We start from the raw sequence: 27,213 nt of genomic DNA on the forward strand, positions 1-27,213 counted from the left end.
TTCAAACACAGTGGTCTTTATTGAATGTCTTCTACAGAAAACCAACAACACAAGACCTCATCCCTATCGTTCCCCAACAAGACAGCATGGTTCATTTTTACCATCGTTTTTTAAGCAACCATATCTTTGACCTTGACCTTGACCCCATAAAAATGGTACTTGGCCTTTGAAGAATTCCAAAATTGAATAGCCTAAAACCAGGATATTTATGTCCATATGAAAAGGTAAAACACAAGAATGCCGGTGTAAAATCTTTGGAACCACCCATTATAGGTATTTTATTAGAGATCTTTGAGCGTCAAATTTGTAATGCTGTATAGTTTTCACTGTTCCTAGAAGTTAATAAATTAAAAAAGTTTGTAAGAAATACTATAACATTTGTAAAGTCCTAAAAAATAAGTTCCCCACTTCCTTTCTCTCTAACTTGCACAGCAAACAAGTGTACCTAAAATTACAAAGACGACAGATATTTGACAGATAGAACAAGGATGTTAGTCATGATTCATGAAATTAACATGTCAAATACAAAATTAAAACGGAAACCCTTGAAAAAATTATTCAATCACAAGATGGCTACTACGCCCTCAGATATTTAGTAGGTTAGTACTTTTTCAACGTGCATACAAGCCTCTCGCCATCCATCAGGCGGTGCACAAGAAAAAGAATCACACAACCTCCACCGTCTCTACCCACTGTCAGTAGTAGTGATAGTAGTAGTGATAACAGCAACAATGAAATTGAGAAGACGAAGAAGAAAAGGAAGTAGAACAACAACATCAACACCATAGATAGAAGTGATGACAGTGGGAAGAAAGGCAGAATGGATGGAAAAGCTGTGAATGATATTCAGAGTAACATCTCTAGCAAGGGAAATCTTCATCGGGCATTTAGGGAAGAAATTATATGCAAATTTATCCCAAGGAAATCGAACAAGTAAAATACCAACTTTGACAAAGACAATAAAAAACAGTTAAAATGCAAGTAATTTTCAAAACAGAATTGCCAAAATACAACAATTAGTAATATGATATCTGAACTTAATCTGTCAACTGGGGCATAGTCAGGCAGACAGCTAGATTCCTGAAGATAACATATAAAATCAACAAAGGAACAAAATGACAAGATTATCCAAATAAAACATATCAACTCAGCCCTCAGAAATTGTGAGATTTGTACCTTTTCAACATCCATAAGAGCCTCTCAACATCCTCTTCAAGAGAGTGCCCACAAGGCACAATCTCCGCCATCTCAACCCACAGTCACTATAAATAGTAATAGTAATAATAATAATGATGATGATGGTGATGACAGTGTAGAAGAAGAAGAAAAAGAAGTGGAAGAAGTTGAAGAAGAAGAACAAGTCAATAGTGGAGGCAGTGTGAAGAGGGCAGAAGGGATGGAAAGGCTTCGAATTATATTCAAAGTACCATATCTTTATAAGCTTTCGTCATTGGGCATATCCATAAGACACTAGGGAATTTCTCCAGATGGAATAGAGTCAGCGCAATAGGTAGTTATCTCAACTGAAAAGAAAATCCACAAGAAATGAAAAGTGAAAAGCAGAAATAAACAACTTAAAAGTACTCAAATTCAAGAAAAAGGAAATATCAGGGTAAATTTGCAGATGAAAATAATATAGGAAGATCAAGAATTCAACAAAATATGATTGCCAAAATTCAACCGTAATTAAAATGTACGGAATTAAAATCCTACATTGCTTTAACATGTGAAGCTTTTTAGGGTGTGCATTTATTGAAACAGTGCAGGCAAATGCTAACAGCCGCTGTAGCTAAGGGCATGCATATTCATTGATGATATCCCAAAAATCAGTCCAAGAAAACAGCCAAAATAAAAAATAAAACATAGAACCGAACTGTTCGGTCTGTGACTATAAAAAGTTGTTATTCAAACACAAGATAGCAACCGTGCCCTTAGATATTTAGTAGGTTAGTACATTTTCAACGTCCATAAAAGCCTCTCGCCATCCGTCAGGCAGTGCACAAGAGAAAGAATCACACAACCGCTGCCATCTCTACCCACTGTCTGTATTAGTAATAACAACAACAATGGAAATTAAAAGACGGAGAAGAAAAGAAAGTAGAAAGCATCATCAGCAACAACAACAGAAGCAGCAGCGGCGTAGTAAGAATTGAAGACAGTGGGAAGAAAGGCATCATGGATGGAAAAGCTGTGAATGATATTCAGAGTAACATGTCTTGGATGGAAAAATCATCATCGGGCAAACAGGGAATAAATTATATGCAAATTTATCCCAAGGAAATTGAACAAGTAAAATAAGTTGCGTTTGATGGTAGAGCAAATCTACACTAAGTGATAACTAGATGAAGTAACAGATGAATAAGAAACATCTAAATTCCAATAGAAACTTATCACATCACATCCAAGTTTAACTAAAATCTACTGTTAAACATAACATCGACTCCATAAACAATAAATATGTCAACATTGAAAGTTTGTTTACAGTTTAAAAAGAGAAAGTCGGAGTATTGGACATTTGTTCTGGACATTAACTAAAGCTCCTTTAGAAGTGGAAATAGGTGAATGAGAGCCAATTATGGCATGTAAACCTGCAAGACCATAGGACAGAATATACAAGAGAAATTAGTAAGACAGGAAAGAGCACCTAAACTCTCCACCTCTCCTAAACTGGGGCATAGTCAGGCAGGCAGCTAGAGTCTTGAAGATGACATAAAATAAATGAAGAAATGAACCAACTGAAAAGATTATTCAAACAAAAGATAGTAACTCAGCCCTCAGATATTGTTGATTTGTACTTTTTCAACATTCATAAAAGCCTCTCAACATCCCCATCAAGGGAGTGCCCAAGGGGCGCAACCTCCGCCACCTCAACCCACTGTCACTATGAATAATAATAATAACAATAGTAATAATAATAATGATGATGGCAATGACAGTGTAGAAGAAGAAGAAAAAGAAGAAGTGGAAGAAGTTGAAGAACAAGAACAAGAACAAGAACAAGTCAATAGTGATGGCAGTGTGAAGAGGGCAGAAGAGACGGAAAGGCGTTGAATTATATTCAAAGTGCCATATCTTTATAAGCCTTCTTCATTGGGCATATCCATAAAACACTAGGGAATTTCTCCAAAGGGAATAGAGTCAGCACAATAGGTAGTTATCAATAGAAAAGAAAATCCACAAGAAATGAAAATTGAAAAGCATAAATAAATAACTTAAAGTACTCAGATTCAAGAAAAAGGAAATATCTGGGTGAATTTGCAGATGAAAATAATACATAGGAAAATCAAGTATTCAACAAAGTATGATTGCCAAAATTCAACCGTAATGAAAATGGTAGGGAATTCAACCTGCCAAGTAAAATCTGTTAGGCATAAATGATAATTGCAGATTTAGAATAAGAAATAAGAAATAAAAAACCTGTGATTCTACTTGAGAAATAAAAATGCAATAGCGCACCATTGTTATAACACACTCAGAGTTATTTCAGTCCTGTTGAGTGAAGGGAATCTGATAGACATAAGCTTCAAACAGTTGATAACAGAGAGCGAATACTATATTTTAGAGATGGCTCTGGGACAATGTACTATAGATTTTGAGTTTCTGCAACAGGATACTGAAAGCATCTTATCTACAAGAATATTGTTCTCAGATGACAATTATCATCAAAGTTTTACAATTAAAAAAAAAGCCTAAATCACGGTAGCATGTGAAGCTTTCAGGGTGCGCATTTAAATAAATAGTTTAGGAAAATGAGCTAAAGGCTGCTGTTCTCGTGACCAAGAAAAAGCGCATAGTATAAAATAAAACACACAACTGAACTTATTGATCTATGACTATTACAGCTGAGTCACAACCAATGCAGGTTTCAATACAGAAAATATATATAGTTAAATTATATATTATTATATTTAAAATTATTAGTAAGTATTTAAATACAGAAAATACAAGGCCTGCGTCGAAGACCTTACAAACAGAAGAAACTATATGCAAATTATCCCAAGGAAATTGAACAAGTAAAATAATTCTACTATATGGTAAAGCAAATCTATTCAGGAAAATTAAGAAGTAGCAATAAACAAAAAGAACTGTTCAATAGTTTAAGATAAAGGAAAGAGGGTTGACCCATGATGATGAGAGTAAAACATTGAAAATACAACAAGTAATATGATAGTAAACTTAACAAGTTAAAAAAAATCTATGAAGCATAAATGAGAATTATATATAACTAGAGAGAGCGGCAGCATATGAATATGAAACATTAGAGTGAATCCATATCCCATCCAAGTTTAACTGAAATGAAATCAAATGATAAACATATCAATGACTCCCTAAACAATAAATATGTCAACATTGAAAGTTTTAGAGCTGTTCAAGAAGATATGAAAGCGAGAATACTTGCACATTGGTTAAGAGCATTAACGATATAGCTCCTTTACAAGTGGAAATAGGTGAATAGCCATTTATGAGGTGACAAACTGCAAAGAAAAGAGGACATGGAAAATTAGAGAAATTGGTAGAGAAAGGAAAGAGCACCTAAACTTTTCACAACTTCTCCTCAACTAGGGCATAGTCAGGTAGCTAGTGTCCAGAAGATAACATTTAAAATAAATGAACAAAAGAACGGACTTATAAGATTATCCAAACAAAAGGTAGCAGCTCAGCCCTCAGATATTGTTAGATTTGTACTTTTTTCAACATCCATAAAAGCCTCTCAACATCCATCAAGGGAGTGCCACAAGGCACAACCTCCACCATCTCAACCCACTGTGACTATGAATAATAATAGTAATAACAATTAATAATAATGATGATGGTACAACAGAGTAGAAGAAGAAGAAAAAAAGAAGTCAATAGTGATGGCAGTGTGAAAAGAGCAGAAGGGACGGAAAGGCTTTGAATATTAATTCAGAGTACCATATCTTTATAAGCATTCGTCATCATTGAGCACATCCATAAGACACTATGGAATTTCTCCAATAGAGTCGGCATAATAGGTTGTCGTCAATTGAGAAGGAAATCCACAAGAAGTGAAAAGTGAAAAGCAGAAATAAACAAGTTAAAGTAATCAATTTCAAGATAAAGGAAATAGCATGGTAAATTTGCAGATGAAAATAATACATTGGAAAATCAAGTACAACAATTCAACAATAATTAAAATGATACTTAATTTAACCTTCCAAGTAAAATGTGTTAAACATAAACGATAAATGCAGGTTGAGAAGAAATAAGAATCTGCGATTCCAGCTCAGATATAAAAATGCAATAGCACAGCATTGTTGTTAAAGGAAAATAGCACACTCTAGAGTATATTTCAGTCCTGTTGGGAATAGTTGATAACAGAGAGCCAATACTATATTTTAGAGATGGCTCTGGGACAATGTTTTATAGAATTTGAGTTTCTGCAATAGCATACTGTTGTTATACAGTGTGAACATGGTAACTATAGCAGAAACCCATCTTGCAATGACAGCATCTCTATGTTATATAATATGGCTTAGCTCAATCTACATAAAAAAGGAAACACAGGGCCCTCAGATCTCATAGCTAAAAACAAAATCATCTACGGCATTTACAATGGATTCATTCACAAGCAACTTGCATCATAGATAGATGGATAGATATAGATATCCAGAGAGAGAGAGAGAGAGAGACGGAGAGAGAAAGAAAGATCATGATTCACATACACACACATTCAGAGAGAGAGAGAGAGAGATCCAGAAAGAAAGAATGTTGCAAGGTGGGTTATGAACAAAACCATGTAGCAAGCAGCTCAATAGTCTATTTTTACATCATTGGGCAGCATAGCATTGCAGAAAAATTGCTACATTTTCAGTTTACATTTGAAAGAGTAAACTTGTGTAATATAAAATGAAGGGAAAACGAAAAAGAGACCTCTAGAAATAGGTAAACAGAAAAACAAGCTAATGTCAATGTTTAACACCACAGTTTTGGTTGAAATAAATAAATGGGCACAGAGAGCACCATGTTTACAAGCCTATTGTTCTCGGTTGAGACACCATCGTCAATGTTCAAAATCTGTGATTCTACTTCAGAAATAAAAGTGCAATAACACACCATTGTTAGCATACTCACTGAGTTTATTTCAGTCATGTTGAGTGAAGGAATATGATAGACATAAGCTTCAAATAATTGATAACAGAGAGCCAATACCTAAACTAAGACAGTGAGAAAAACTATATTTTAGAGATGGCTCTGGGAAAATAGTCTAGATTTTGAGTTTCTGCAACAGCATACTATTGTTATACAATATGAATTTGGTAAGCAAAGCAGAAACCCCTCTTGCAATGACAGCATCACATTGTTATTACATAGTATGGCTTAGATCAATTGACATAAAGAAAAAGGAAACACAACCCTCAAATCTCATAGATAAAATCATTATCATGAAAACATTATCATGTAAGGCATTTGCAATGGCTTCGTTCACAACCTTCTTGCATGCATCATCATAAACAGATGGCCAGAGAGAGAAAAACAAAGATTATGATCATACACACACAAATTCAGACGCACATTGAGTTAGAGAGGGAGAGAAAGAGAAAGAATGGTGCAAGTCAAGTTATGAACAAAACCATGAAGCCGGTCATTAGTCTATTATTTCATCACTGGGCAGCATAGATGAAAAGTTGCTACATTTTCACTATTTATTTCGAAGAGCAAAAATTTGTTCAGTTTCATGTAATCCATTTTATTTACTGTAAATTAAAATATGGTAACCAAAACAAAACCAAAAATGGTCACTGAGAGCATCTTATGTATAAGCCTATTGTTCTCATTGAGTTGACAATATCATCAATGTCTTGCAATAAAAAAAAGCTTTCAGGGTATCGTGTGGAGCCTGAAAGGGTGCGCATTTATATAAATAGTTCAGGAAAATGTGCTAAAGGCTGCTGTTCTTATGGCTATGAAAAAGCGCAAAGTAAAAAATAAAATAAAAAACTAAAGAGATTGATCTATAACTCTTACAAGTCATCACCAATGCAGGTTTCAATTTTTTAGTATTTTACAAAAGCAATAATGAGTAGTCATGCACTGCACAGGAAAATCAATGTATATAGTAAAATTTTACATTATTGTATTGAAAACTATTAGTAAGTATTTAAATACAGAAAATACAAGGCCTACGATGAAGACGTTACAGACAGAAAAAACTATATGCAAATTTATCCCAAGGAAATTGAAAAAGTAAAAATAATTTTATTATATGGTAAAGCAAATCTATACAGTGAAAATTAAGAAGTAGCAATAAACAAAAAGAACTGTTCAATAGTTTAAGATAAAGGAAAGAGGGTTGTTCCTTGATGATGGCAGTAAAACTTGAAAATACAACCACGAGTAATATGATACTAAACTTAACCAGTCAAGAAAAATCTATGAAGCAAACATAAATGAGAATTATATATAACTAGAGAGAGTGGCATATGAAAATGAAACAAAGTGAAACCATACCCCATCCCATCCAAGTTTAATTGAAATGAAATCATATGATAAACATATCATTGACTCCCTAAACAATAAATATGTCAATTATGAAAGTTTTAGAGTTGTTTAAGATATGAAATCGAGAATACTTGCACATTGGTTCGGAACATTAACTATATAGCTCCTTTACAAGTGGAAATAGGTGAATAGCCAATTATGACGTGACAAACTGCAAAGAAAAGAGGACATGGTAAATTAGAGAAATTGGTAGAGACAGGAAAGAGCACCTAAACTTTTCACAACTTCTCCTCAACTAGGGCATAGTCATGTAGCTAGTGTCCAGAAGATAACATTTAAAGTAAATGAACAAAAGAACCGACTGATAAGATTATCCAAACAAAAGGTAGCAGCTCAGCCCTCAGATATTGTTAGATTTGTACTTTTTTCAACATCCATAAAAGCCTCTCAACATCCATCAAGGCAAGGCAAACACGGCACAGCCTCCACCTTCTCGACCTAGTGTCACTGATTAATTAAATAATATTCATAATAATGATGATGAAGAAGACGACATTGAAGATGGCGACAACAGTGTAGAAGAAAGGGAACAAGAAGAAATAGTGACATTAGTGTGAAGAAAGGCGGAAGGGACGGAAAGGCTTTGAATATTATTCAGAGTATCATATCTTAACAATCATTCGTCATTGGACATATAGAGATGATACAATAGGGAATTGAATAAGCATATAGGAAGTCATCCATTGAAAAACAAATCCACAAGAAATGAAAAGAGAAAAGTAGCAATAAGCTTATTAAAGAAGTACTTGAAATTCCAAGGCAAAGTAAATATAAGGGTAAATTTGCTAATGAAAATAATACATTATAAAATCACAATTAAAATGATACCTAGCTTAGCCTGCCAATTTAGTAAAAAGAAAATGAATAAAAAGTTGTGATTGTACCTCAAATAAAAATACAACATCCAACCATTGTCGTTAATAGCAAAAAGCATCGCCATAGAGTTCATTTCAGTCATTATATCGGGCAAAGGGAATGATAGACTTAATGCACAAGTAAGTTGATAGCAGAGGGCCAATACCTGACCTAGGACAGTAAGAAAAACTCAGCATATTAGTGACACCAAATATTAGGGTGTGCATCTCCTGTGCATTATTATCTCCAAGAATCAAATATTACAGAAAATCCAACATTGCTTAATGTGTGAAGCTTTTAGGAAGTGCATTTCTTGAAACAGTGTAGGCAAATGGTAACAGCTGCTGCGTTCATGGCTAAGAGTGTGCATATTCATTGATGATATTCGAAATATTGGTCCAAGAAAACAGTCAAAATAAAAAATAAACACAGAACCAAACAGTTCGGTCTGTGACTATAAAAAGCTGTTATTCAAACACAAGATAGAAACTGTGCCCTCAGATATTTAGTAGTTTAGTACTTTTTCAACTTCCATAAAAGCCTCTCGTCATCCATCAGGCGGTGCACAAGAGAAAGAATCACACAACCTCTACCGTCTCTACCCACTGTCAGCAGTAGTAATAACAACAACAATAAAACTGAGAAGACGAAGAAGAAAAGAAAATAGAACATCAACAACAACAACATCAGAAGCAGCAGCATAGTTAGAAGTGAAGACAGTGGGAAGAAAGGCAGTGTGGATGGAAAAAGCTGTGAATGATATTCAGAGTAACATGCTTAGCAGGGAAAAATCATCATGGGGCATACAGGGAAGAAATTATATGCACATTTATTCCAAGGAAATCGAACAAGTAAAATAAGTTGTGTTTGATGGTAAAGCAAATCTACACTAATTGAAAATTGAGAATGTATTCAATAGTTTAAGATTAAAAAAATGGCGGAAATACAATCATTAGTAATATGATATCTAAACCTAATCTGTCAAGAAGAAAATACATCAAGTATAAATGAGAAGTGTAGATGGACAACCAAAAATAAGGGATATAAATTTGCCACCCTACCATATGCAAATTTATCCCAAGGAAATTGAAGAAGTAATATTAGTTCTCTTTTATGGTCAAGCAAATCTACACTTCATGAAAATTGAGGAACAATTCAACAGTTTAAGATAAAGAGAAAATGGTTGAATTTATTGATGACAATAAAACAGGGAAAACCCAAGTAACTATTATACAACACAAGAACCAAGATACAACCATAAGTATATATGAACCGTGGGATTAACAGCCAAAACTAAGAAATAAATTTGCCACCCTACCGTAGATATCTAGATGAAGCCACAGATGAATAAGAAACATTATATTCAATGGAAACTATAGCACGTCACATCCAAGTTTAAAATAACATTGACTCTCTAATTAATAAATATGTCAACATTGAAAGTTTATTAGCGGTTCAAGAAGAGATGACAGCGAGAGTACTTGCACATTTGTTCTGGACATTAACTACAGAGCTCCTTTACAAGTGGAAATGAGTGAATGAAAGCCAATTATGACATGACAAACTGCAAAGAAAAGAGGACATGGTAAATTAGAGAAATTGGTAAATATAGGAAAGAGCGCCTAAACTTCTCACCAACTCTCCTCAAGCTATGTCCTGAAGATAACATTTAAAACAAATTAACAAAAGAACACTGATAAGATGATTCAAACAAAAGGTAGCAGCTCAGCCCTCAGATATTGTTAGATTTGTACTTTTTCAACATTCATAAAAGCCTTTCAACATCCATCAAGGCAGTGCACACAAGGCACAACCTCTACCATCTCGACCCACTATCACTGAGTAATTAATTAATTAATAATAATAATAATGTTGATGAAGAAGATAATGATGAAGATGGCACCAACAATGTAGAAGAAGAAGAAGAAGAAGAAGAAGAAGAAGAAGAAGACAGTAGTGACATTAGTGTGAAGAAAGGTAGAAGGGACGGAAAGGCTTTGAATATTATTCAGCGTAACATATCTTAACAAGCATTCATCATGGGACATATAGACATCACACAATAGGGAATTGAGTAAGCAGTGATCAATTGAAAAACTTGGCATATTATCAACACCAAATGTATTTTATTATACTTCAGATGTCTCTGGGCTAATGTACTAGAGATGTTGAGTTTCTGCAACAGCATACTATTGTAATAGAGTATGTATTTGTTAAGCATAGCGCAGAAACCCCTTTTGCAACAACTATTACTTCAATTGACAGAAAAAATAAAAGACAGTGCCCTCAGATCTCATACCTAAACATTAATCATGTACAGCATTTACAATGGATTAAATCACAACCTTCTTGCATCATAGATAGATATAGATATAGATATCCAGAGCGAGGGCCGAGAGAAAGAAATTTAATGATACATACATACATACACACACACACATTGAGAGAGACCCGGAAACAATGTTGCAAGGTGGGTTATGAACAAAACCATGTAGCAGCTCAATAGTTTTTTTTTACAGAGCACATAAACTCTTCACCTCTCCTCAACTGGGACATAGTCAGGCACGCAGCTAGAGTCTTGAAGATGAGATAAAATAAATGAAGAAAGGAACCAACTGAAAAGATAATTCAAACAAAAGATAATAACTCAGCCCTCAGATATTGTTAGATTTGTACTTTTTCAACATTCATAAAAGCCTCTCAACATCCCCATCAAGGGAGTGCCCAAGGGGCGCAACCTCCGCCATCTCAACCCACTGTGACTACGAATAATAATAATAATAATAACAACGATGATTATGATGATGATGGCGATGACAGAGTAGAAGAAGAAGAAAAAGAAAAAGAAGAAGTCAATAGTGATGGCGGTGTGAAAAGAGCAGAAGGGATGGAAAGGCTTTGAATATATTCATAGTACTATATCTTTATAAGCATTTGTCATCATTGGGCACATCCATAAGATACTACGGAATTTCTCCAGAGGGAATAGAGTTAGCATAGTAGGTAGTCAACAATGGAGAAGGAATTCCACAAGTGAAAAGTGAAAAACAGCAATAAACAAGTTAAAGAAATCAATTTCAAGAAGAAGGAAATAGCATGGTAAATTTGCAGATGAAAATAACACATTGGAAAATCAAGTACAACAACAACTAAGTATTTAATAAATGATTGCCAAAATTCAACCATAATCTTGATACCATGTTAAGAAATGTGGTTGGGCATAACTCAACCCTACAAAACCGGTTGGTAGAGTGAGGACTGTCCCCACTTATAAACATATGTTCATGCCATATATTATCCGATGTGGGACTCTTAACATAAACAATAAATGCAGATTGAGAATAAAAAATAAGAAATAAGAATTTGTGGTTCTAGCTCAGAAATAAAAGAGCAATAGTGGCACACTCAGAGTTTGATTTAGTCCTGTTGAATGAAGGGAATATGACATATGCAAATTTATCCCAAGGAAATCGAACAAATAAAATAAATTGTGTTTGATGGTAAAGGAAATCTACACTAAGTGAAAATTGAGAATGTATTCAATGTTTAAGATTAATAAAAATATTGGCCGAATTTGATAATGACAATAAAGCAATGAAAATCCAAGTAATTTCCAAAACACAATAGCCAAAATACAACGACAGAGAAATAACAAACACTAACTTCAAAGAGAAAGTTTAACACATCCCATCAGAGTTAAACTGAAATCAACTGTTAAACATACCATTGACTCCCTTAGACAATAAATATGTCAATATTGAAAGTTTTTAGCAGTTCAAGAAGATATGAAAGCGAGAGTACTTGTACATTTGTTCTGGACATTAACTATAGCTCCTTTAAAAGTGGAAATAGGTGAATGAGAGCCAATTATTGCATGTCAGCCTGCAAAAATATAGGACAGAGTAAACTTAAGGAAATTAGTAGGACAGGAAAGAGCACCTAAACACTTCACCTCTCCTTAACTGGGGCATAGTCAGGCAGGCAGCTAGAGTGTTGAAGATGCCATAAAGTAAATGAAGAAAAGAACCAACTGACAAGATTATCCAAACAAAAGATAGCAACTCAGCCCTCAGATATTGTTAGATTTGTACTTTTTCAACATCCATAAAAAGCCTCTCTCAACATCTATCAAGGGAGTGCCCACAAGGCACAACCTCCACCATCTCAACCCACTGCCACTATGAATGCTATTGTTGCTGCTGTTGCCTCTGCTGCTGCTGCTGCTACTACTACTACTACTAATAATAATAATAATAAGGATGGTGATGGCAACGACGGTGTAGAAGAAGAAGAAATAGATGAAGAGGAAAAGAAGTCAATAGTGATGGCAGTGTGAAAAGGGTAGAAGGGACGGAAAGGCTTTGGATATAATTCAGAGTACCATATCTTTGTAAGCATTTGTCATCATTGGGCGCAACCATAAGACAATGGGGAATTTCTCCAAAGGGAATAGAGTCAGCATGATAAGTAGTCATCAATTGAGAAGGAAATCCACAAGAAATTAAAAGTGAAAAGCAAAAACAAACAACGTAAAGTAATCAACTTCAAGATAAAGGAAATTGCAAGGTAAATTTGCAGATGAAAATAATACAATGGAAAATCAAGTATGTGATAAAATATGATAGCCAAAATTCAACCATAATTAAAATGATATGTAATTTAACCAGCAAAGTAAAATCTGTTAGGCAAAATCGATAACTGCGGATTGAGAATAAAAAATAAGAAATAAGAATCTGTGATTCCAGCTCAGATATAAAAATGCAATAGCACAGCATTGTTGTTAAAGTAAAATAGCACACTCAGAGTTTATTTTAGTCCTGTTGAGTGAAGGGAATTTGATAGACATAAGCTTCAAATAGTTGATGATAGAGAGCCAATACCATATTTTAGAGATGGCTCTGGGACAATGTTTTCTATAGATTGAGTTTCTGCAACAGCATACTATAGTAATACAATATGAATTTGGTGAGCATAATAGAAACCCCTCTTGCAATGACAGCATCTCTATGTTATATAGTAAGGCTTAGCTCAATTGACATAAAAAAGGAAACATTGCCCTCAGATCTCATAGCTAAAAACAAAATCATGTACGGCTTTGCAATGGATTCATCCACAAGCAACTTGCATCATAGATAGATGGATAGATATGGATATCCAGAGAGAGAGACGGAGAGAGAAAGAAAGATCATGATTCACATACACACACATTTAGAGATAGAGAGAGATCCAGAAAGAAAGAATGTTGCAAGGTGAGTTATGAACAAAACCATGTAGCAAGCAGCTCAATAGTCTACTTTTACATCATTGGGCAGCATATCATATCATATCATATCATAGAATAAAACTTGATACATTTTCAATTTATGTTTCAAAGAGTAAACTTGTGTAATATAATATTCCCCTAGCAATTGGTAATAGAAAAACGAGCAAATTAATGGATTGATATAACACTAGCCAGTTTTTTTTTATAAATATAATAACACAAGTTGTTGAAATGAATAAATCAAGAAACCAAAACAAAGAAAAATGATCACAGGGAACATCATATCTACTATTATTCTCAGTTGAAACATGATCATCAATGTTTAACCATGCCAAAAGCTCATGCCATTGTGTGTATGAAAATAGTAGTGAAAACCCTAAATCATGGTACTGTGTAAAGCTTTTAGGGTTTGCATTTCTATGAACATTGCAAGAAAAAGTGTAAAACCTGATGAGGGCGTGGATGTTCATCGATGGTATCCGAAAATGGGTCCAAAAATTAAAAAGCCAAAATAAAATAAAAATAAATAAAACGAAGAAATGAGTGAGAGAGTGTGAGGAAGGAGAATGCAAAATGTAGAAGAAAACGCAGGATCAGGTTTTCCACTCCTTCAAGCTCTCTCAACCTCTTTAAAGTATTTTTTATTGTTCAAAATTCAAAACTTTTTTTTTAATTGTTTTTTTCTTATTTAACCGCACAGGTAGATTTATTTTTGTATTTTAAATTATTTTATTTGAGACAACCTTAAAGATTAATTTCCAATAAACCACTTTCGACTAACGTAGTATTATATTAACACTTTATATTAAAATTATAGACAAAAAAATATATGAAGTTAAATTCTTTGTCTCATGATAGTCGTCCTAAAATTCTAACATATAATGTTTCATTTGCAGAAGTTATTCAGGTTGTTGTTGATTCTCCCATTTTGGAGGACATGGTCAATTACTTTGTTGTTAATAGTATTATGACTTAGGCTAATGTCAATATTATTCTTAATCAATTCATAACAAAATAACAACCAATAAAGGTACAAAGATTGTTAAGATTTTTAATGATATTATTTAAAAAAATGATTTTTCTTCCACTATTGACAACTTAGAGTGTTTGGATGCACCATGTTCGAAGTATCGTCGAATATTCATGTTGTGTCATTGCTAGTGGTGAGTCATTTCAAGGAGCTAAAGGAGATATTTTACATATTTAGAAGTTTTGTAATGTGGCATTCCTAAGGGTCAACCCTTTCAAAGATATAAAAAATACATTTATATGTGAAACTCCTTTAACTAGTCACCATTTTTAGATGTCTTGCTTTGATCCATTACTTGATAAAATATATAAGGATTTAGAAAGATGGTGTAATGGTATGGGCCTAATATGTGAAGAAGATATCCATCATCTATCTTAGTTTAATTTTGATGAAGACAAAAGTTTATCAAAGAAAAAAAAATTGGAATCAAGAATAAATAAGCTTATGGATATTTTGGATTTAAAGGAAATTGATCTTGATGCAAAGGTACTCAATTGCAATTTATTATGTATAAACTTTAGATGCTCAAAAGAATTTTCATCCATTCATCTCTAAATTTTATAAAACATCTCTGCATCAAGACATTTTATGCCAAATCTTTTAAAAAGCAAAAAATAATTTGTTTACAATAGTGTAAGCAATTAAACTATATGTGTAATCGATTACGTCAGCATTATGCCAGGATTTTTTGACCGTTTTCAAATGTGGTAATTGTACACCAAGTGTGTAATCGACTAAAGTCTGGAATTTTTTGAAAAATTTGAACCATTGTGTATCCAATTCAATGCAATTTTTCATGAAACTTCTTCATTCAATTGCATCAAATCCAAGAGGTATTTTAGGATGTATTTAAAGTAAAAATACATCATTTTTCAAATTACCTCTTTCATACCAATTTTCAAACAATTCAAATTCATCTCAAGTGTTCATTCTCAAATATCGTTGAAACTTTTTCCTGCATAAATTGTCATATATTAGCAAAAAAATTCTTAGCAATTAAGGTTATTATATTTGAATTGTACATTGAATAAGAAGATCAAACATTATCTTAGAATTTATTCAAGATTCAAATGCTTAAGATTATTCAAAAGTGTGTTGTAACTTAATCACCAAGGTTGTGGTGATAAGTTATTTGTTGTAAAAGGTTCTTTGAATTGGTGTAATTCAAAGTCCACCATAGTGTTCGATGTTTATGGAAAATGTCCTTTGATTCGAGGAGATTCAAAGTCCACCATAGGTTTGGTATTTACGTTAGAAGATTATAAAAGAGGTCTTGGTGTGAGGCTTGTACAAAGATCCAATATAGTGAAAAATCCTTCAAGGTGTGAATGAACTAGATGTACAATTGATTAATAAGGGGAACTAAGATATATCCTTGTGTCATTTATATTTAATGCACTTTAATTTTTTGCACCTTATATTACTAAAGACATATCATTATCATATCAAAAGAAAATTAAGAATATAGTGCAAAATCGGAAGAAAAAAAAATCGAACAACCTTAATTCAACCCCCTCTTAGATTGCATCTCATAGTTACAATTGGCATTAGAGAAGGTTAAGGTAACTTGCTACTCGATTAGGGTAGATATAGTTTTTGCAAAAACCAATCTTAGCAAATGGTGGCAACACCAATAAGCCACCATACTTTGTTGGTGAATACTATGATTTCTGAAAAATTATATGCAAATGTACTTAGAAGCACAAGGGATGAAATATGGAGTGATTTTAATGATGGGCCATTTATTTCTACAACCGTCATAAATAATGTAGAATAACCAAAGGTACAAGGTTTTTGGAATAGTTACGACAAGAAAAAAGTGTTATATGACAAGAATGCAAAAAATATACTTGCATCGGCCTTAGGAATTGATGAGTTTTTTCGAGTTTCAAATTGCAAAACAATCAAGGAAATATGAGATACATTGGAAGTAACACACGAAGGAACCGAAGAAGTCAAAAGATTAAAATTGAACACTTTATTTTATGAATATGAATTGTTCAGAATGTTATCCCATGAAAGTATTCATAAATTGCAAAAGAGATTTACACATTTGACAGACCATTTGATGACACTTGGAAAAATATTCACAAATTATTATTTAAATCTCAAAGTTCTTTTTATCATTGTATAGAGCACGTCAACCAAAAGTGACGATAATATCTGAAAAGAATAGTCATTCTAAAATACCATTGACTGCATTATTTGGAAATTTTCAAATTACACCTATAGGGATGTGTCAATGTAGTTCTTTTTCTCTTTGGGTCTTTGGCCCTATCCATTACAAAAAAAAGTTTATAAAACATTCATGTATCATGATATTTCATGGCAAATCTTTTAAAAAAAATTAAGTTTTACAATAGTGTAATCGATTACAATATATGTGCAATCAACATTATGTCAATTTTTTTACTGTTTTTGCATATTGTAACCGATTACACTATTATGTATAAACTTTAGATGCTTAGAAAACCTCTCATTCATTCATCTATGAAGTTAATAATACATTCATGCATCAAGACATTTTATGTTAGGGGCAGAGCCAGCGATTTTAAATTATGGGGGTATTATACTATTTTATAAATTAGTTATATTATATATTTATCATTTATTTTTTAATATCATATAGTTAAATAAAAATTATTTTTTAATGATCTTTTTTTTTAATATAATTTTTTTTAACACAATTCAAATTGGATGAACACATCATCATATAATGTCTAATAAAATTCATCAACATTGCATAATATTTAATAATAATATATAATTTCACTAGACATATTATTTTCATAAAATACATAAATTAAAAATGAAAAAAAACATAAAAAACAACATTTAAACTTACATTTACGTAAACTAATCGGTTTAATAGTATTATTGGTGCAGAATATTTTTTTTGACAAAATTATGATTAATAATGAGATATTAATTTTATATTTTTATTTAAAATAATAATAATAAATATAAGAAATTACTAATGTTACATCAATGAATTGGATCAATGAATCTGCGGATTGAAAAACTATCACTCAATACTCAAACAAAAATTATTCAAGTTGTTGCGAATATACCCCGCAAATGAATAAATTCAGACAATTTATAAATTAATTTAATTGTGTAGATTTGCATATCCAACCGCACCCATTAATGTTAAATCACTTGTCTCAAGCACACCACTAAAAACATTGTCGCGTTCCTTTAGCCCATTGGTTTATATACAGTTTTGTTTGGTTACCGTGCACTAGGGGTGGACAAGAAAAACCCAACCCGAGAATAACCAACCGAACCGGTTGTAGGATGCTGTTTCGGGTCGGGTTAATTCGGTTTGACGGGTTGGACGGGTGTTGCAAACGGGTTCAGTGGGGTATGTGTGGTCGGGTTCGGTTTTGATTTTTTGGCCCAACAAAATCCGAGCCCGACCGATTCCATTACATTACTATTACTATCAAGGAGAATTTTGGCACCTTGACCCAATAAAATCAGATTGCAAAATCAGAACTTGCGCCGTCTACTCTACCCTGAACCCTAAAGCTTGCGCCGTCCACCGTCCACCCTGAACTCTGAAGCTTGCGCCGTCCACCCCTCTGAAGCTTGCACCGTCCACCCTGAACCCCAAAGCTTGCGCCGTCCACCCCTCTGAAGCTTGCGCCATCCACCCCTCTGAACCCTAAAGCTTGCGCCGTCCACCTCTCCGAACCCTAAAGCTCCGTCCACCCCTCTGAACCCTAAAGCTTTAGCGTCTTCACCTTGCTTCATCTCCAAAAGTAAAACAAAATCGCTATCTATGTCTCTCCTCCGCCGTCATCACTGTCCTTTCCTCCTTCATCATCACTGAGCAGAGAATCATTTGTATCCTTATCCCTCTTAATCACGATCTTTTGTGTTTGTATTTGCTTTCTAAACACTAAGTCTTTCTTTGTTCTTGATTTCAGATTTTGTATTTTCAGGTTTTGTAATTTCAAGAGTTCTTTGAGTTAATGGAAGGTTAGATCATTGTTTCTATTTTTAAGAGCTTTAATCTTTTATATACTGTATTTAATAACTCCATTTGTTTAATTTTTATCGAGATATGGAAGAGGCGGTAGAAATGCAAGGAGCTGGAGAAATACAAGGAGCTGGAAATTTGCATAATAACAGTAAGTTTAGTTTATTTTATGTATGTTTTGTATGCCTATGTCGATATATCATGTTGAATATTTTGCATAATAACAGTAACTCCATTTGTTTTGTATGCCTTATTAAAAGTTTAAGGTAATAGGTCCTTTAAGATTAAGACATATGACTACATAAAAATAAGATTAACAAACTTTGAAACTAAGACATATGACTGCATATTATGCTGAAAATGATCACAATGAATTTGAAAACAGGTTATCACAGAAGAGCGCGGCATAACTTACAGACACAAGACCAGACTCCACATTGGACAATTGGTGAAGGATACGTCGGATAAACTTAAACAAGCTAGTGAAATTGATCATCATGTTGATGTTAATGTGAGTTTGAAGTTCTATTATCTATTTCGATTGCATGCGCAAACAAATCAGTTTATTGGTATTTTATGATCTATTTTTAAAAACCATGAGTTTCTTTAAATGAATCTTATGATCGAGTTTTTTATTTACTGTTACAGTAATAGTCTTATTTACTGTTACAGTTGTGGTTTCTTGATACACAGGTTTTAACCATGATAACTTCATTGCTCAAAATGTTTTCTTCATTTTCTTATTTGTATATTCATTTGATTCCTTGTATTTGTAGCCTGTATTCAGTGCTTCTGTTTTAGTTGAGATGATGGAACCTGATGGGTCTTCAACAATTTCGGTGATGAGTGGAGAAGGAGAATCTTTGTCAGCTCAATTGGCTCATGAGGTTATGGCTATTCAGGTAAACAGTGACTCCCAAACAGAGAATACTTTTCAATAAAAATATAATTCTGGGTATAAACTTCCTATCATGATCACAATTGTCCTATTTTTAACTTATTCCCGACCGATGTGTTCGATCAATTTGGGATGCTAAAAAGAATCTTTCTAGCTTGTTGTTTTTCTAGCATCCATATGTCATATTCTGCTGGTGGTGTCGGAGGGAGTCCATGATGACAAGTTGTGGCATTTGATGTCAACGGTATGTACATTGCTCTAAGTTTGCTTGTGATTCTTGCAGATGCTTCAATGTTGTGTTTAATGCCTGTGTGATGATTTCATGTTATGCTGAAGTATGCAGTCATCTGAAAAACTGTTGTGCCTATTGGTTTCATCTTTTATTATTTAATGCATTTGATGGGTATCTTCTTCTGAGCTCAATTTTGGCTTAAGGAATTGGGCTAATAGATCAAGGCTTTCTCTTACTTTCATGTCATGTATGCTTGATGGATCATGCATGTGTTTTATGTCTTACATTGGTTTAACTATACTGATTTGATTTGATTTGCAGCTGTGAATTTGTAAATGTGATAAAATATTTTTACTTCTTTCTTCCCCATCCCTCTTGCACCTCATTGGCAATTTTCCATCTTATGGTTTCCTTAAGGGCTCTTCTTCTATTATGATATTTGCATGTTACTTTGCTAGCTTTTGAAAAGAACATATGTTTTTCATCTTTCATATATAGTATATCCTATGATAATAGATTAACAACAGAGAAAATCACCTGTTTTGAGTTTCAAAATCATAGGTGGAAAGGGTATTCTGTAAGCTGACCCTTAAGTTTGATTTTAAGGTGCACCTCTTAGATCTCCTTACAAAAGTTAGTATATGTATATCATAATAGAGTTAGTATGCATTTCAAGTCGCTTTTACCGAAACATATGACCCCTGTATGTTTTTCAGTTTGGTCAGTGGCAGTTTTTACCTATGTTTTCAAGTATAAGTTCTTTGGGCAAATTTTCTCATTCGATATTCTGAACATTCAGTGCAGCAACAAACAACTTGTTTGGCATGCTTGTAGGAAGGCTGATTGTTGGGACTGGCCTGGGCTTGGGCCCTGCTGTTGCTGCTCTGTATGTGACAGAGGTATGTAAATGGTTGCCTCTGTTTCATTGGCAAGGATTAAAGTATAGTGGTTATTCATGTGATTTCTATATTAAATGATAGGTTTCTCCTGCTTTTGTGCGTGGTACCTATGGGGCCTTCATCCAGATTGCGACATGCTTTGGTATATTGGGCTCGTTATTTATTGGAATCCCTGTCAAAGAAATTTCTGGATGGTATGATATAAATCTTAATACATATTATCTGATATTTATACTTTATCTTTTCTCAAACATGCCCTGAATTTGTTAATTCAGGTGGCGGGTTTGTTTTGGGGTATCTACCATACCTGCAGCTATACTTGCTCTGGCTATGGTCTTTTGTGCAGAAAGTCCACATTGGTTATACAAGGTTGACACCTAATACTATTTCATATTATATTTATAACTTCTTGCTCCTAAATTTGTTTGAATCACTTGAAATCTCTGTTAATCAAGCTGTTACTCTGTTGAAGTGCTCTATGTGTCTTTTTTACATTTACAAATAAGTGCAAGCTTCATTATCTAGTTTTCTAGTGAATGATCAAATAATCTCTGTTAATCTAGTTTTATAACTACTGAGGAATATTCAAATTGTGTTTATAGTTCTTGAAGGCTTCTACTCGCTTATATGCATGTCCTCATTTTCCTTACTAATAGAAGACTGGAGGAATAGTTTTAACTGTTTACATATTCTCCAATTCTCTTTCTAGCCATCTCTGACATGATTTGCAATAGTTCTTGGTTTTTGTTAATTAGCAAGACAAATGTTCATCCTGTGTTGCTTCGATCTATCATCCTTTTGACAGTCCTCGATCATTTATCTCTTTTGTCATATAGCAAGGAAGAACTGCTGAAGCTGAAGTTGAGTTTGAAAGGCTTCTGGGTGTATCCGAAGCAAAGTTTGCAATATCACAGTTATCCAAGGTAGATAGAGGTGACGATACTGATACTGTGAAGTTCTCTGAATTGCTTCATGGTCATCATTCTAAAGGTATATAGTTTTTTATGTCTATCTCTAGGAAAGTCGCGTCATTGTGTGTTTGTGTCATTGTTATTAGCTTGTCACTGGTTTCTTTAGGTATCCAAAAGTCATTTTTTATTCACGAGTTCGTTTTGCAGTTGTTTTTATTGGATCAACCCTATTTGCTTTACAACTGCTATCTGGTATAAATGCTGTGTTTTATTTCTCTTCAACTGTTTTTAAAAGTGCTGGAGTACCATCGGATGTTGCAAATGTGTGCATAGGATTTGCTAATTTGACAGGTACAGTTTCATTTTCATTCTAATAGCATTAAGTTGTTGTATTCTCAAATGCTAATTTTTTTTTCCTGTTTATCTCAATGATGGCAGTAATCTTTGTAAAAAGAAATGTGGTGGAAACCAAAGGGAAATCACTTCAAGAAATTGAGATAGCACTTCTTCCCCAAGACTAGAGCTTCTTACAAAAACCCATTCACTGCAGTAATTTTGCATAATTTGAGGGCTATCATAGTGTCGGTTATGAGCATATTATGAACAAATGTTAACAATGATTGTTCAATCCATTTCCGAAAAATGCAGCAATTTCATAAGTTTTAAGATATATTGTTTTATTTTTTTGTTCATAAGTAAACTAAAAGTTTAAAGACTAGTATAAAATTGTACTATTTAAATCCTATATAAAATCCACTTGTGTTGGGTTTATTTTGGAATGAGCTCAATTATTTTTAAAACCGAATAAACCGCATTATGAAACCGAACCGAACAAAACCGAAACCGAAAATAACCGAATTGCAAACCGGTCGGTTTTGGTTATGTTTTTTCCAACCGATGGTTAGGTCGGATTGGGAATTTGGGCCCGAAAACCGATCCAACCCAACCGATGTCCACCCCTACCGTGCACATGCCAAGGTTACAACTCTAACAAACCAAAGCCATTCCTTTAATTTTGAACACATTTTAAATCACCTTGTAAAGCATATAATCATTTTTGTCACTATTATTACAACTCTTCTCTCTCATATGAATCATTAATGGTTTCTTTTATTCATATAAACGTTCAACCTGCAAGTGACTCCTATCCCATAGATAAATCATTAATGATCCATTTTTCTCTAACGATGATCATCCTAATGGTTATTAATGTTGATTATGACTCACTGCAGTCTATTAGATGTCAAAATTTGTTTTTGTTTTTTTGAGAAGAAATTTTCTTGTAACAAACTTAAAGCATCTTAAATTTCAGTTTTCAAACTTAGATACCACACACTAACAAACAATATTATCCTCTCATATTTGTCAAATTTTCCTTCATGCAATCATATAGGCATAGCATGTCCGCAAAGGAATTCAAGAAAACAGCCAAAAATAAAATATCATATATTGGGATATACTTATTTTACAAAGACAAATAGATACTCGATGGATAGTCATGATTCATGAAATGAACATGTCAAATAAAGTATTCAAACAGAAACCATTGAAAAAATATTCAAAAACAAGATAGAAATGGTGCCCTCAGATACTTGGTAGGTGATCCTTTCTCAACATCCATAAAAGCCTCTCGCAATCCTCAAGAGAAAGAAACACACAACCTCTACCGTCTCTATCCACTGTCAGTAGTAGTAATAATAACAATAACAAAGAAAATGAGAAGATGAAGAAGAAAAGGAAGTAGAACAACAACAGCAACAACAGCATAGTTAGAAGTGATGACAGTGGGAAGAAAGGCAGAATGGATGGAAAAGCTGTGAATGATATTCAGAGTAACATCTCTAGCAAGGGAAATCTTCATCGGGCATTTAGGGAAGAAATTATATGCAAATTTATCCCAAGGAAATCGAACAAGTAAAATACCGACTTTGACAAAGACAATAAAAAACAGTTAAAATGCAAGTAATTTTCAAAACACAATTGCCAAAATACAACCATTAGTAATATGATATCTGAACTTAATGTGTCAACTGGGGCATAGTCAGGCAGACAGCTAGATTCCTGAAGATAACATATAAAATCAACAAAGGAACAGAATGACAAGATTATCCAAATAAAACATATCAACTCAGCCCTCAGAAATTGTGAGATTTGTACCTTTTCAACATCCGTAAGAGCCTCTCAACATCCTCTTCAAGAGAGTGCCCACAAGGCACAACCTCCACCATCTCAACCCACAGTCACTATGAACAATAATAATAATAATAATAATAATAGTAATAATGGCAACAACAGTGTATAAGAAGAAGAAGAAAAAGAAGTCAATAGTGATGGCAGTGTGAAAAGGGCAGAAGGGACGGAAAGGCTTTGAATTATATTCAAAGTACTATATCTTTATAAGCTTTCGTCATTGGGCATATCCACAAGACACTAGGGAATTTCTCCAGAGGGAATAGAGTCGGCAGCGGCACAATACATAGTTACCAATTGAAAAGGAAATCCACAAGAAATGAAAAATGAAAAACAGAAATAAACAACCAAAAGTACTCAAATTAAAGAAAAATGAAATATCAGGGTAAATTTGCAAATGATGAAATGAGGAGTTTCTGGAATGGTAAATTTGCAAATGGCTCTACACAAAGTTGTATATAATTTGAGTTTCTGCAACAGCATACTGTTGTTATATAGTATGAATTTGGTAACCATAGCAGAAACCCCTCTTGCAATGACAGCATCTCTATGTTATATAATATGGCTTAGCTCAATCTACATAAAAAAAAGAAAATACAGCACCCTCAGATCTCATACCTAAACATAAATCATGTACAGCATTTACAATGGATTCATTCACAACCTTCTTGCATCATAGATAGATAGATAGATATAGAGCTAGAGAGACATAGACAAAAAGAAAAATCATAATGCACACACACACATACATTTAGAGATAGAGAGAGATCCAGAAAGAAAGAATGTTGCAAGGTGGGTTATGAACAAAACCATGTAGCAAGCAGCTCAATAGTCTATTTTTATATCATTGGGCAGTTTATAGTTCAAAGAGTAAACTTGTGTAATATAAAATAAAGGGAAAACGAAAAAGAGACGTCTAGCAATAGGTAAACATAACAGAGAAAAATGGTGACAGAGAGCAACATATCTACATGCCTATTGTTCTCAGTTGACACACCATCATCCATGCTTAAGTTCATGCAATTGTGTGAATGAAATAGTAGTGAAAACCCTAAATCATGTAAAGCTTTTAGGGTCTGCAAAAAAAAAAGCTAAAACCTACTGAACTAAATGGCAAGGGCATGCATGTTCATCGATGGTATCCCGAAGTTGGGTCCGAAAATCAAACACCCAAAACAAAAGACAAATAAATAAAGTGCAGAACTGAGTGAGGAAAATGCAAAATGAGGGAGAAGTAAACATAGGTTGTGGGATTTTCAGAGGAATAAACAGAACAAGACAGCTATCATCTTTCATCTATGCTTATGTGGGCTTTATCATTGGGCCGTTACGCGATAGGCTTTTGAGAAATGAAAACTTTATGCCATATCCCAGTATTTATCCTCTCACCTCTATATTTTATACAATATTTATATTTTGCCCTTAGTACTACCATTTTATTTTTTACCATTCATTTAAGTTTGTTAGAATTTTTATTGATTGTACCCTCATCTTTTTTTACCGAATAATTCTAAAAATATCTGATACTTTTTTTTTTCCAGATAATTTGTTAGTATGTATTTTGTTTATCTTTTATACCTAATAACATGATATGACGTTATTTAAGGAGAATTCCATCTCGTGGACTGAAAAATTTAATGATAAATTATCTGATTGGTTGTTTTTTTTAATTTTTTGACTTTTTTTACGTAATAGATATGGAAATCCTTTATAGATATGCAATAAAAATAAAATATGTAGATATCTCTGATACATTTTCAGGTAAAAAAAAATCAATACACGAGAAGAGATGATAAGGTGGATTAATGAGGTTGAGATTATGAATAAAGTAACGATTATCATCACTCGTTCAAATACCAAAGTAGACAAGAGAGAGAAGCAACAAAATAATTTTTGGTTGTGGTAAATGTGGAAAATACAATAAACTTGAAAGTGGAACACAAAATGCCACTAAAAAATGTGATTGTCCATTCAAAATCAAGTCAACACCGTCGAAAGATAGCTCTTAGGTGGAAGATTAATGTAAAATATAGACTTCATAACCACGATTTACTTGCTAGATTATAAGGCCATTCATTTGTTGGCCGGCTAAGCCGAGATGAGCAACAATATGATGTTGATTTGACAAAGTGTCATGTTCCATTCAGACACATATTGTTGTACTTGCAAAAGTGAGATCCGGAGAATGTCACACAGATCAACAAATATATAAACATAAAAGTATGTTTAAAAAAGATATAAGTGGTCATAGGACATAGATACACCATTTGTTTAAATTGATAGAGAATGCAATATATGTTTACTGGAATAGAAAAATAAATGACTCAGATGTTGTAAGAGATATTGTTGCGGCTCACCCAAATTAAATCAAGTTGTTGCATATTTTTTCAGTTGTGTTGGTTATGGACAACACGTACAGGACAAACAAATATAAACAACCTTTATTTTAAATAGTTGGCATGACATCAACCGAGTTGACATTTGTGGTTGCATTTGTCTATATTGAATCTGAGCAAACATATAGTTTTTGTTGGGTGTTTAATAAGCTGAAACGACTATTTAAGGAAGTGTTACGTTTACAAGTGATTTTGACTGATAGAAATCTCACTTTGATGAAAGCAATTAAAGTTGTGTTTTCAAGGACAATTAATTTGCTTTGTCGATTTCACATCAACAAAAATGTTTGTTCAAACTACAAGCAATAAGTTGTGAATAACATGAAAATGTAGATAGACACATTATTTGTTGGAAGTTGTATGGGATATTGACAAGGTTGAATATCATCAACGGTTGCAACAACTTGAGCATGCATGTGTTGGTTGTAATGAATTTATTGATTATGTGAAAGATACATGGTTGACTCCTCATATGCATAAATTTGTTGGAGCATGGATTAATCAAATGCTGAATTTGAGTAATATCACAACTAATAGGTATGTACCATTAATATGTATAATTTGTATTCCTTTGGTGTGCTGGTTTGATTTTTTTATTTTCATTTTAAGGTTGAGTCTGCTCATTGGAAGTTAAAGCAGATACTAGGGAACATTATAGGTGAATTGTGTAAATGTTGGGATCTGAATAACAACTTGAAATTACAATTGGAAAATATTAGAGCTTCATTTCAAAAAAAAATTATGAAGTTGAGCATGTGCGCACTAGTCCACTTTATGGTAATTTGCATGGATCAGTATCCCGAGCTACTTTGAGATGCATTGCTGAAGAGTTATTGAGGTTTGATTATGTGGTAACCAATAGCAAAATATGTTGTCTTGTGCTTGTGAGTTAGGAACATACACATTTTATGGTATACTGATATCGATAGATGATGTTCATGTCCATTAGAGGAAACTAAGCGTGGAAGTTAAATTGAAGACATATGCAAACGATGGATTAGAGGTGGATATGACTAGTGCAATAGATGAATTA

General features: G+C 33.4%; 1 protein-coding gene and 2 long non-coding RNA genes across 4 annotated transcripts; 1 reads left to right on the top strand and 2 right to left on the bottom strand.

Moving 5' to 3' along the window:
• Positions 1-238: 238 nt before the first annotated feature.
• Positions 239-7,048, bottom strand: LOC127093066 (uncharacterized). Its single transcript, XR_007792411.1, has 2 exons — positions 1,177-7,048; positions 239-1,080 (listed from the first exon to the last, which is right to left on the bottom strand). It is a non-coding gene; the product is annotated as an uncharacterized LOC127093066 (long non-coding RNA).
• Positions 7,049-19,512: 12,464 nt separating this feature from the next.
• On the top strand, positions 19,513-22,184 carry LOC127092488 (probable plastidic glucose transporter 2). 2 transcript variants are annotated; one of them, XM_051031367.1, is made up of 8 exons: positions 19,513-19,556; positions 19,707-19,796; positions 20,584-20,683; positions 20,765-20,877; positions 20,959-21,052; positions 21,520-21,673; positions 21,802-21,945; positions 22,033-22,184. In XM_051031367.1, the coding sequence occupies exons 3-8, from the start codon at positions 20,609-20,611 to the stop codon at positions 22,113-22,115; spliced, it is 663 nt and encodes a 220-aa protein (XP_050887324.1). In that variant the 5' UTR covers positions 19,513-19,556; positions 19,707-19,796; positions 20,584-20,608; the 3' UTR covers positions 22,116-22,184. The 2 variants fall into 2 exon arrangements, with proteins under 2 accessions (XP_050887324.1, XP_050887325.1); XM_051031368.1 differs by lacking the exon at positions 21,802-21,945 and having other exon boundaries at positions 19,519-19,556.
• Positions 22,185-23,009: 825 nt separating this feature from the next.
• Positions 23,010-25,103, bottom strand: LOC127096880 (uncharacterized). The gene is made up of 2 exons (XR_007792849.1): positions 23,752-25,103; positions 23,010-23,655 (listed from the first exon to the last, which is right to left on the bottom strand). It is a non-coding gene; the product is annotated as an uncharacterized LOC127096880 (long non-coding RNA).
• Positions 25,104-27,213: the final 2,110 nt, after the last annotated feature.

The sequence above is a fragment of the Lathyrus oleraceus genome, chromosome 6 (assembly GCF_024323335.1).
Source record: "Lathyrus oleraceus cultivar Zhongwan6 chromosome 6, CAAS_Psat_ZW6_1.0, whole genome shotgun sequence".
Classification (NCBI taxonomy): Eukaryota; Viridiplantae; Streptophyta; class Magnoliopsida; order Fabales; family Fabaceae; genus Lathyrus; species Lathyrus oleraceus.